At 38.9% G+C, this 13,153-nt stretch overlaps 1 protein-coding gene across 1 annotated transcript in view; it reads right to left on the reverse strand.

The window, feature by feature from the left end:
* The window catches only part of GBE1 (1,4-alpha-glucan branching enzyme 1), a 316,473-nt gene that overhangs the window by 4,558 nt on the left and 298,762 nt on the right, over positions 1 to 13,153 (reverse strand). Inside the window, exon 15 of the mRNA XM_066241074.1 lies at positions 6,486 to 6,603. Coding sequence (XP_066097171.1) covers positions 6,486 to 6,603 — 118 coding nt within the window. The remainder of the gene's footprint in view (positions 1 to 6,485; positions 6,604 to 13,153) is intronic.

Here is a 13,153-nt window from a genome sequence, read left to right on the forward strand (position 1 = left end):
TTTATTAAGGTTCTGAGTATGTAAATCAGTTGTCTTAGGGGTTAGGAAACGACGACCAATTATACTGAAGGAGTTAAGATCATCAGAGCTGATCCTTATGACGCAACAACTATAGACAATAACAATTTGGGAGCTCTATAATTTTGTTCTAAGTATTGACACTGTAACTCTCATTTTATCATTTTAATTCTAAAAATAGTTTTGATTCACTTATCAAAAGAAAAAATGAGCACAACTTAAGATTTAAATATACACGCTTAAGTATAATAAAATATAAAATATTTATATTTAAGTACATGTATGTAGAAACCACTTAGTATGCACATTACACATAATATATGCTGATAAGCAAGTCTGCTATGCCCATTGATTGGCCACTAAGCCCTAAACATTTTGTAGCTAGAATCACATTAAGAACATAAGAGACAATGTAATATATGACCAAGAATTTAATTTTTTCCAGCTATATTTATAATGCACTCTTCAAAAGAAATCAGAATGTCACAGTATAATCCAATTTATTTATTGAGAGTTAAAATGCATACTAATCTACCCAGTTATTTTGACTACCTTAGTGACTCAGTCATTGTGCCAATCATTACTATGGCTAAAAAAACAAAACAAAAAAAACAACAACCTGATCACACAATATTCTACTGTACTATGTCATCAGGAAAAGTACTCTCTTCTAGGATCATAATTAAGTTGCAAAACTGAATTACACAATTTTTGAAAACCGGTATGACAAAGTTGAAAACAATATTTAAAAATCATTTTAAGTAAAAATACCATAAAGGCTAATTTAAAATTTTTCTTAGAATTTAAAATTTATCAATAGCATATCATTGAAGAATGAGAACATCATTCAATGAAAAGGTCATCAGATCATTAACAGTCTATATTTATATATTTGTTATAAGAAAATTACAGGCCCTGGCTGGATGGCTTAGTGGTACAGCATCAGCCTGGTGTGTGGAAGTCCCAGGTTTGATTCCCAGCCAGGGCACACTGGAGAAGCAACCATCTGCTTCTCCACCTCTCCCCCTCCCCTTATCTCTCTCTCTATCTCTTCTCCTCCTGCAGCTATGGCTCAAGGTTCAAGCAAAGTTGGCCCTGGGTGCTAAGGATGGTTCCATGGCCTTGCCTCAGGTGCTAAAATAGTTCAGTTGTTGAGCAACAGAACAGCAGCCCAGAAGCGCAGAGCATCGCCTGGTAGGGACCTTGCCTGGTGAATCCTGATTGGGCACATGTGCGAGTCTGTCTCTGCTTCTCTGCCTCTCACGTAATTACAGAAAAGAAAGAAAAAAGAAAATTACAAATTATTTTGAAAAATACAGTGATACATGAAAGAATTTTAATTTTTATGAGTATGCTTTAGTTAATAAAACATGCTCTAAGAAAAAAGTCTTACACTAATTGATTACTTTGTATTAGGGTTAACATAAAAGTGATGCAATAACTATTTCTATACAGAAATATAGTATTGTATCTAAGTTAGAAATATTAAAAAGAGTAAACATAAAGAAGTTGATACTTTTTTGTCTGAAAAAAAAAGAACTAAACATTTTCATAACTTGTGACAGAGTAAAAAGACATTTCCCAACTGCTAAGTTATATTTTCGACACTGATAGTCAAGGGACAATAAAAATATACATCTATGCCAAACCTCATCTTTAAACCAAGAGTCTACTTTTAAACCCTCAAATGAAGAATGCGAAAACAGTAGTCCTCCCTTATTCATGGTTTGACTTTCCACAGTTTCAGTTACCAGCAGTCAACCGTGGTCTGAAAGTATTAAACGGGAAATTGCAGAAATAAACAATGCACGAGTTTTACACTGCAGGCCATTCTGAACAGATGATGGAATCTCCCACCATCCCTCTCCATCTTGCCCCGATTGAGTCAGCCCTTTCCAGTACTCCCATGCTGTATACACTACCCGCCCAGCAGTCATGGAGCTGTCTTGTTATTGTGTGACTGTCGCAGTATCACAGGGCTTGTGTTTAAGTACCCCTCATTTCACTGATAATGGCCCTTAAGTACAAGAGTGGAGATGCTGGTAATTAGGAGAGGTCAACGAGAAGCAGTCAAGTGCTTCCTTTGAGTGAAAAGGTGAGTACACTACAATAAGATATTTAGAAAGGGAGAGAGAGACCATAGTGACATAACTTATTAGAGTATGTTGTTATAACTATTCTATTTAATGAGAAATAATTGTTGTTAGTCTTCCTGAGCCTAAAATTTATAAATTAAACTTTATCTTAGCTACATATGTACAGGAGAAAATAGAACATTGTCTTTAGACTCTCTGTGGTTTCAGGCATCCACTGGGGGCCGTGGAATGAATCACCTGTAATTAAGGGGAGACTACTGTATACAGTTCTAGAGCCCACCCAGCAAAATAATACATGCTAAAACTATTGCTTTATTCACTTTTCACCACTGAGGCTCTTTGAGTTACTATAAAAGAATCAAATTCACTTCATTTCAGGTTCAATAATCTCTGTTGTTCCATTTGTGCCATGAAATTGGAATCCATGAACCAGGGAAGAGAACGCGGTCCTGCCCCTCCTCCTGGCCTCCAGTGCACTGATTAATATGTAGGTGAACATATATATAAGCTCCTATATCAAGAACCAAAATAAAAAGAAATAATTATGCTAAGATGGTCTTTCTAATAATGGCCAGTAAAGCAAAATGGAGATGTCGTGCCCTATTGCTCTTGGCATTTGTGGGCTCCTCTGACCTCAGCAAACACACTTCTCCACAGGACACACGCAGATCTCCCCTGGCTCCAGTCTCAACCGCTGGAGCAGCACGCACAGACAACGCGGGAGCGGCACGCGCAGACAGCGCGGGAGCGGCACGCAGACAGCGCGGGAGCGGCACGCGCAGACAGCGCGGGAGCGGCACGCGCAGACAGCGCGGGAGCGGCACGCGCAGACAGCGCGGGAGCGGCACGCGCAGACAGCGCGGGAGCGGCACGCGCAGACAGCGCGGGAGCGGCACGCAGACAGCGCGGGAGCGGCACGCACAGACAACGCGGCAGCGGCACTGCTCATGCCGCTTGGATGGCTGTTCGAAGTTTCTTTTGAGCTCTGTTGTTATCTTTGAAAACAGATTTGACACTCATTGAGCAGATCCCTTGAATTACTGAGCTCACAAATTAAGCTTTCGTGCAGGGGTCAGGAACCTATGTCTTGTGAGCCAGATGTGGCTCTTTTGATGGCTGCATCTGGCTTGCAGACAAATCTTTAATAAAAAAAATAGTAACGTTAAAAATATAAAACATTCTCATGTATTACAATCCATTCATTTCCTACCGCTCACGTTCATGGTTGCGGGTGGCTAGAGCCAATCACAGCTGTCCTCCAGGACAACACCAAATTTTTATTGGATAATGCGTAATGTATACGGGTCATTGTATGGCTCTCGTGGAATTACATTTTAAAATACGTGGCGTTCATGGCTCTCTCAGCCAAAAAGGTTCCCGACTCCTGCTTTAGCCAATACTGTGTACTAGTAGTTATAATAGACATAACTTTCATGAAAAAGTGGACAGTTAAATTTTTGTTCCCCTTCCCCCCTATCATTCTAGGCATGTGGGAGGCAGAAGTGATCCCCCACTGGTGATGAAATGAGACATGCATACTACGCTCTGGTCATATTCAAGAAATTGGTCATGTTCAAGAAACTTGATGATCGGATCCCAACACATACAAGATAATTTAATAGAGTTCCGTTTGAATGAGGCGTTCTTACACCAGGTATGTTCTTTAATGCACTTTTTGTTTTCTGGGGCTCTTTGGAGGATAAGTCTGGCAAGAAAGAATCTGTTTTATTGGATGTTCTCTGGTCTCTTTGGGCTCCCTTATTCTTACATGAAAACCAGTAGTCACTTCACCCAGAGCTTAAAGACTTATGTAAGTGAGTCATCCCGAAGCACCTGTATGTAGTCGCTGAGAACAAGACGCTGCCGCTGTCGGGAAGACACAGCATACCTCTCCCTTTCTGACCGGGTCGGGTCAGAGTCCCAGCACGGGCAGCGGGTAAGCTGTGTTTTATTTCTCACGTGCTTGCAATGTCGTATTTCTGCACCTGTGACCGAGACAGTGTGTATTCTCCATTCTACCTGCTAATTTAAGATCGCACATTTCACACTTGCAAGATCAATGCAATTAGTGCTTGAAAAGTAATCTGGCTGTGCCTGCCACTGGTTAGCTGGCTTGTTTTAATTATGACGGAATGTCTTTGCTCTTACAAAAATGAAAGCATGCCAAGATAGTTTGTGCTCACCCCCACAGGTCATGAGCCCTCACTTGAGATTATAATTTCCCCAAAGTTGAGAGGTCTTTTTAATTGCCTGTCTGCAAGGCACCTAGTTATCTTGACATGTTTAAAATACATAAAAAATAATGGAATAACCATAATAACTTTAAAATACATGTGCAATAGCATTTTGCAGTTTCCAAAAAGATTGGCCAGACTAATGAATTTATGCCTCTTAAGACTCTCATTAAGGGAGGATACTATCACTAATTACACTCATTTTACAGATGAAGGAAACTGAGGCAGAAATAGGTTAAAATACTCAAGCTCTCATAGCTAGTGGCAGCCTGGGGGCTTCATCCTATGCTCTCTACCATGACATTCTCTGGTGTTTCATTCATAGAAGAATTTAATGATATAATATGCTGCTGTCTGAGTCTTTCCCCCTTTCGTCCGGTTTAATTGGTTCGAGCTCAGCTTTATCACAGTCAGCGGCTGCTTCCCCGGGACTCCTCTTTACAAGCTGGCCCATCTTCCCTCACCCTTCCAGGGTCGCTTGCTCTGAGTATTTCGGAGCTTTAGATCATTTTCACATTCCTTTCAGAAGCGATTTTTGTTCATCTCCGTCTACATGGCAAAACCAAACGTTCTGACACACTGCAGTAATCGCTCCTTGAAGAAAGAATCTGGCGGCACCTGTGAGCCTTCCCTCTGAAAAGTGCGCAGGTATCTACGTTTATATCTAATGCGAAGTCACTATCACCACCACCACCCCCCACATGTGCACACGTACACTTCAGGTGACACCTATGTCTCCTGTGGCCACTGCACTTTTTTCAGAGTTTATAATGAACAGCTTAGTCTTGCTCTTTCCATTACTGCTCACAAAAATTAAGGGATCGGGGAAGGTGCAGATACTCCAGGACTCTCAGCCTTTTGTACAGCGCATTTTCACCAATGAAGTAGAAGTTGGTTTGGCGTCTCATTTGCATAATCCAACAACTTTCTCTGACTTGTCGTTTGCTTTTCTGATGTTCTTGTTTAATAATAGTTAAAAAATTAAATACTTAATTTTTTCTATCGCTTCATACCATTTTGAAATATCCCCTAAATTTTGAGAACAGTATTTTTATGCTACTGTGTTTGGAAAATTAATTGTCGATATTATAGTGATTTACCAAGTGACATGCAGGCAGTACTTTAAGAGGTGGGACTACTTAGAAAAATGAGGAAGCTAGGATCCCACACAGATCCCCTTGATGAGTTGCCCCTAAAAAATGAAAGAATTTAACATCTATAATTAGGCTACCTTACCACTTGTGAGATACATCCTGGCCGTATAAAAATAAAGCAAATCTTACTCCAGGACCACCCATGGTGGAAAAACAACAACAACAAAAAACAAGACCTGAGACAAAGAAATGGAAGAGAGGAAGAAAAGAGAGAGATAGAGATGCAGGAATATGATTAGTCTGGGAAGAAAAAAATATACAGGCTGTCGATGTAGACTTGAGTTTATTATCAGGCTATTAAGTTAATGAAGACCTCTTTCAAACCTGGAGTTCCTAAATTCTACATTTTATAAAGAACTTAAACTTAGTACATTAAAGCAATAATCTTTCATTTGTGTTAATAAAACAACATATTAGTTATATAATTTAATGCTTTCCTCGGTAATATGAAGAAACCAGAGAATTTTATAACTGGAACGAATTCAGTCTTCAGTTGACTGACTACATGAAAAAAAAAAAAAGAGATAAATTTTCCTTGATTCTTTTAAGGTGTTTAAGACTAAACTTCGTTAGAAAATCAATAATGTAGAAATCTGCGTATTGTTAAATATTATAGAGAAAGCAGGTACAAAAGGTACATATACTGTGGCATTAATAATAGAAATAATCAGAATAGAAGGAAATGCTTAAATAGGCCTTCCTCTTACTTTCTGAGAAATAATTTTTAATCCTATTTAATTCAAATTCCCCCAATCGTCCATCAAATGTCCTTTACCGTTCGGTTTTCCAAACCCAGTTCCGCCGAGGACTCTACATCGGCGTCGGGTTCTTCAACACACTCACCCTTCCCCATTCGTCCCCCCTCCCCATTTCTGCACATTGCTTTCTTTTGAAAGTTATTTCTTTTGACAGAAACATCATGATAAAAATAAAGGACTAAATTTACATGCAATAAAGATGTCTTAAAAAAAATCATTACTTACCAAGAGTGAATTGGAACGCCCATTATGTCCAAAAGCCTCAGAAAAGAAATCGGTATTGTGGTCCAACCTCTGGTGTCCTCCGTATTCCGCTGCGTCTGAATCTAGCACAATCTTGTACGTACGGTTCTTAAGGAATCAGTCCGGTTCAGGGTTGAATGAGACGTTATAAAATATGTCCTTGGACAGCAGTTTAAAAGGTGAGTATTCTGAACACTGGGAAATCATAATCTGTACTAAAGACTCGTTCTTGAAGGATTCTGGAGACTTTCATGTTTGAATGGGGGGCTACAGGTGTCAAGTGCCAACCCTGAGAAGATCCTTGTTATCCTATCCCAGCTCATCCGATCCTCCAGTCTGGGATGGAATGTACCTCTTCATGGAGAAGCTACACCTCTCTTAACGCAACCCACTTCCTTTGTTAAAAATTTCCACCATAAACAGCAATTTGCCTGGCTTGGAATTATTTCTATCCAGAAAAATCCATAAGGAGTAAGTTCAAAATACAGTAACCATTCGTATCTCCATGTGTCCTCTCTCTATATATTGGAAACTACGTATTTTAAAGAATCTCAGAAGCTTTGATCATTCCTCACTTGGTAAAGCTTTTTACTTCTTCCTCATCTCTGACTCATTCACTCCAGCCTTCCAGATCCTGGTTATTCAAGGGAGGAACACAGAAGCAAACCAAGTGTCCACATGTGGTCTGAGCAGTGCCGACCAAGCAGGCTTAGACCTCACAGTAGTTACGGGCTGCCTGCTGCTGCTGTGAACACACAAGGTCATGGAAACAGACTGGCCATCGTGCACGGGAGGACTCGTGTTGCCGTCCTGCTACAATTTAACATCTGATTCTTCCCTGAGTTATTGGACATGTTAGCGTTATCCTGTTTACAGTAAAATAGAAGCAATAGTTATTATGTACAAATTTATTATGCTCATCATATCTAGAAAAGACAGTTTGATACAAACTCCACAAGAAAAACTACATCTATACTTAGAAATCTTCACTTTCTTTTTGTTGTTGTTGTTTAATTTATTGGTTCATAAGATTATATAAATTTCAAGCATACAATTCTATAATGCATTATCTGTATTGTGTTTTCACTACCCCAAGTCTCCTTCCTTCACCATTTATTCCCCATTTACTCTCTTCTCCCCAGCCCTTTCCCTCTGACAACCGCCAGACTGATTTCCATGTTTATGAGCACTTGTTTTGTTTTACTGTGTTTGCTTAATCTCTTTCCCTTTTTTAACCAGCCCCTCACCTCACCTCCTCTCCCCTCTGACAGCTGTGAGTCTGTTCTCTGTATCTCTGAGTCTGTCTCTTAATTTGTCTGTTGGTTTATTTTGTTTATTAGATTCCCCATACAAATGAAATCATACGGATATTTGTCTTTCTCTGACTGGCTTATTTCACTTAGCATAATATTCTCCAGACCCATCCCTCTGAGAAACCTTACATTTCTTTAGCCTAAGGAGGACAAAAGATAGGTTTAAGCGTTTGCATTCTCCTTTTCTGGCATATCAATCCTTAATCTCAGAAGCCTCTGCACATTGTTACATAACAACAATCATCACATTAAAAGTACGTGTAGGTCACAAACAAGGACCCTCATTTCCATGCCTAGGGAGCCTCCCTGGGTGGAAGATTTACAGGGACTCAGTTAGGGAAACTTGCTGGGCACGGTGGCTTCCTTCTGTCAGTCCAGGTCAGCCACTCGGACTCAGCTTCCAACTGACACTCAACATATGAGCGTGTTTAAAGGAGAATGAGACACACACACAGATTGAGAGTCAACAAGTGACTCCTGGGCACAGGCACATTCTAAAGCCACTAAAGACAGTGAGAAATAATTTGAACACACCAAATTATAGATCGGCGAGATATGGAGAGTGAAAATGAAGCATTGTGGAATGAAAGGAATGGTTTAAACAAAAGTTTTGCTTTTGTTCTTCGCCCTAGGTAATTAAATACTTGTTCAAATCATCGAAAAGCAAAAGGAAAACCATTACCGGTTACCAATATAGATTATCGGCAGCAGGGTATCAGAAAGCAAGGGTGTTACCCGAAAGCAGTGGGTCCCAGTCGGCGGGGTGCTTAGATGCTGGTGGCCCTGTCACCAGAGGGGCCTCACCAAACACGGGAATATGTAATTAGGAGGGATGGGGGATCGACACGAGCATCAGGCATTGTCTAAAGACTAAATTATGTTAATACATGCAGTTGACACTGTACTTAAAATAACGTGACCGTTTTTATTAATAAAGTGTGGATTCATTTAAAAAGTCACAGAACTCATAGTAAGTATTATATTTGCGTATATATGAGAGTTTCTCAATCAAGGATTGAGAAATGATTCTTTCAGAACAACTGTTCTGTAAGAACCCATGTCTTTTCGACAATGAAAGAGATCATCATATTTAAAATAGTTACAGTCTATTAACTTACTATATACAATCTGTAACATAAAGGAAAAGCCTACAAAACTCACAATGACTGCTTCTAAACATCAGTTTAGGCCCCTCTCTCAGATCTGTAATTTAGAGAAAGGGCTCTGCTGGGGCCGCTTTTAGAATAATCCAGTCCTCTCTCTGTTACCTCGGGAACACAGTTATTTCTTTAGGAAACGAAACCTTTAAACTCCAGAAAAGTCCCCAAATTTAAAAGACTGATTAAAAGGAAAGATTGTGAGAGAACTTCATAGTTATAAATTACTACGACGTATTATTCCATTATCAGGAAAACCCCACCGTTTAGGAACATGACTTCAAACAAAAGCTTTTTAAGGAGGTTATTTGAGCAACTGAATTTTTTTCCCTTTTCTCTCACTTAGGTAGGCCCTTACTCCCTCTTAATAATATGTGTGCGTGTGTGTGTGTGTGCAGACACACACACACACACACACACACCCTCTCTCTCTTTCACACACAGAGGACACAGGACCCACACAGCTCCCAAACCCCTTAAAACCTGTCTTCTGCTAAAAACCATCTCTCTGAAAACATACCTTGACGCTAATTTACACTTGTTTAAACCAGCTCCTTTATCTGGTTTCCAGCGGCAGAGCAGGTGCAATACGTTTAGCAGGACACCTTCATCTCCATCCGCCTTGGTTCGTAGCTGCCTCCCGACACCTAGTGGAGAGCCTTCTCATGTAAGTTCTGACTCCGTGTTTGAAACTGGTATTCAAGATGACAGTTCTGATTCACCAAGACAGCTCAAATCACGCAGCTTTTAAATGCTAAAGAAGAATAAACTGTCTTTACTCCCCCTTTCACTTTCTAAATTAAACAATGTATATGAAAGCACTGTGCATGATAAAAAAAGGGGGGGACTTAGATACACTCTAAGTGTATCTGCACTATGGCCTTAGTTTACACTCAATGTACAACCTATGAGGAAAGATCAGACATGCACACGAATGTCTATAAATAAAGCAGAGGACGATATTCAGTGACAGGCAGAGCCAAGTGGAAATACGGGGTTGACGGTCTGTATATTAAAGCTTTGAAGGTTAGGTTAGGCAGTTCAGAGTCATTGTTTAATTCATTGTTTAAGTCATTGTTTAATTAAGTATGAGGATGTTGAAGATTTGTGAGAAAGGCTATGCCAATCAAGAAAATTAACCTACAGGTCAGGGGCAGACTAGAATAGACAAGGGAAACAGTCAGACAACCGCTCACGAGCTAACAGTAGAGTCAATGGATAGTAACACGGCAAAACTTGGCAAGTGCAGACAGAGAGGCTTTGCATGTACAGCTGACTATGTGCAGATGGCAAGGAAACTGATGTTTAATTTGGGAGACAAAGTGGAAGACGGGACTTTCTGTGCCCAAAGATATACAAGCAGTTTCGCGGCAGAGCTGAAATGAGCACACAAGTCAAATGAGGACCTAATTACCCTACTCTCTACAAGGGGGGACTTATTTCATGACTAATCAGGCAAAGTGTTTTCATATGAAGTTTCTTGTTTAATTCTAGAGTTGAGATCTAAGAATGAAGTGGCCAGAAAGAACATGGCATGAGAATAAGAAGAAGAAAAGTAGATAAAATGATATTCATCTAAATGGTATTCTAATACAATTTAAAAGCCTGACATTAAAGAACTGATTTCATTACATTCCTTCAGGAGTCTGAATAACTATAAAGTTTACTGCATTTACTCCAGATCCATTTCTGGATCTTTTGATCATTTTATTGGTGCATACAAGATGTGGAACCCAAACTTTACCTTGCTCACTTTGGGAAAATACAGTAGAAAAAGAATAGAATAATTGAATTATTTTATGTAGATTTTTTTATAAAGAGATCTAATAGGTCCCTATCCATTTGAATGTCATTTTAAAATATTATGATTTGTTCTTATTTTAAATTCAAGAGCCTCCTAAGTATTTGATGTAACTATCAACAGGTTGAAGTAGGTAAGAAGTTTTAAGCATCATTTTATAATCTATGTTCTTAAAATTGAACCAAGTAAGAGCCATGTTCTGAAGACCTGTATTAATAAGATTAAAGAACAGTGAAGGCATGAAGACTCTTAAATTCAATGGCTCTTCAAATACTTCAAAAGCTACTGTGTTTGCTCAGCCACTTTATAAAGTGTCTCTTCAAAGTATAAGGATTTGATGTGAGAAGTACTATCATTTATATCATTCTGCACTAAACTCACTTCACTCCCAATGATGAAGCTAAGAAAATTTATTATAAGGTACAATCTCAGAGATTTCAAACTAAGTTATAATGAAAGGGGTTGTCCAGTGACTAAGATGACCATAAGGATGGTAAAACTGGTAAATTACCATGTATCTTTAGATGTAAAATATCACTAATTTTTTCTTTTCTTTCTTTTTTTTTCTCTTTTTTAGGTGACAGGAGAGGAGATGGTGAGGCAGACTATTGCATGCACCCTGACTGGGATCCACCTGGCAACCCATCTGGGGTGGATGCTTGAGTACTGAGCTATTTTTAGCACCTGAGGCTGATGATCAGACCAACGAGCTATCCTCAATGCCCTGGGCCATGCTCAAACCAATTGAGCCAGTGGCTGAGGGAAGGGAAGAGGCAGAGAAGGGGGAAGGAGAGAGGGAGAGAAGCAGATGGCTGCTTCTCCTGTGTGCCCTGACCAGGAATTAAATGCAGACATCCGTTCACTGGGCTAACACTCTATCCACTGAGCCATCAGCCAGGGCCCAGACATCACTGATCTTAAGGTGAATTATACATATACTAATAAAATCACTCTCATGGCAATCATTGCAAGATAAATCCTAATTCAAGACATGTTAAAATGTGGTTTTAAAAAATGTACATTTGAGAATCTATGAATACAAAACTGGTGAATACAAATCAAAATATTTACCTTGCTCAATTTGGGAAAATACAGCAGAAAAAAATGATGGAATTCTGTTATGGAAATTTTTTTTTCCCAAAAGGAGACCAAATAGGTCTATCCATTTGGATTGAAAATTATTTAAATATTTAGAAACAAACAAAAAACAAGGTCACATACAGAGAACAAACTGGTGGTCGTCAGAGGTGGGAGTGAGGGTGCGCTGAATGGGTAAAGGAGGCCCAAAGGTTATATATATGAAATTCATGTGTTATTTACAGATTTGAGTCTTTCATCATCCCACCCGTATTGCTATGATTGCAGTAACTTCTGGGAGCTGGAAAACTGCAGCAGAGAGAGCCTATATCAAACGCAGGGAACACTCGATAGGAAATTCTAAGGAACTGCGAACAAACATCTGATAGAGTAAGCAGTGGTACTGAAAAGCAAGGAGCATTTTATGTTTGCAAGCAGTCTAAAAATAACTACGGGCACAGGGCTTGCAACGATGTTCTAATATAACCCTTCTCTATTGATGTTTCATAAGTTGAATTTTATCTATTGCCAGCTATAATCCACAAAAACCTAGGTTGTTCCTGCATTTGTCCCTTTATTTTATAAGTCTAGCTAAATTATGTCTAGTTTATTATTCTAAACCACAAAAAAGGGCATAACTTATAAGTTAATTGCTCTACCTGGTCTATATCCAAATACAGGAGTCTTGTGATATGTAGCTCTATATTTTAAAAATGGATACCTGTGATTGTATGAGGTAGGGGTGTGCGTGTGTGTGTGTGTGTGTGTGTGTGTGTGTGTGTGTGTGTGTTTTAGGCATTTCCATCATTTTGTGATCTAGAATATATGATAAAAACTCATCAGTATAAATAAGTACTGACATTTCATTTTAATTATTTTTTTCAAAACTATTTTTATGGCCATGTGGCAGTTATTACTGTGGTACTTTAAAGACAAACATCCATTTAACTTCTTTTCTCTCCTTAATTTTAGTTTAAAAAATGCCCCAATATTATAATATTTTAAAAATAAAATAAAAACAAACAATAATATAAAAATCAAAACAGAATTTCATATTGCATGTGGTCAAACTATATTTTAACATCAAACGAATGCCAAATGGAATTTCTCTTTAAGGGCAATATGTTGTTCTGTTTTTGCTTCTGTTTACCCTTTTTAGCTCATATTATCAATTTGGCATCCACAAGAAAAGCAGCATCTTCCTGGGTGAGCTACATATGCACTCAAGTTTGTGAAGATTGCTTCACTGAGAGTGTAAATGACACCCACACATTTTAATTGAGTGTAAAAGAGAACTGTTAT

The sequence above is a fragment of the Saccopteryx bilineata genome, chromosome 8, assembly GCF_036850765.1.
Source record: "Saccopteryx bilineata isolate mSacBil1 chromosome 8, mSacBil1_pri_phased_curated, whole genome shotgun sequence".
Lineage (NCBI taxonomy): Eukaryota > Metazoa > Chordata > Mammalia > Chiroptera > Emballonuridae > Saccopteryx > Saccopteryx bilineata.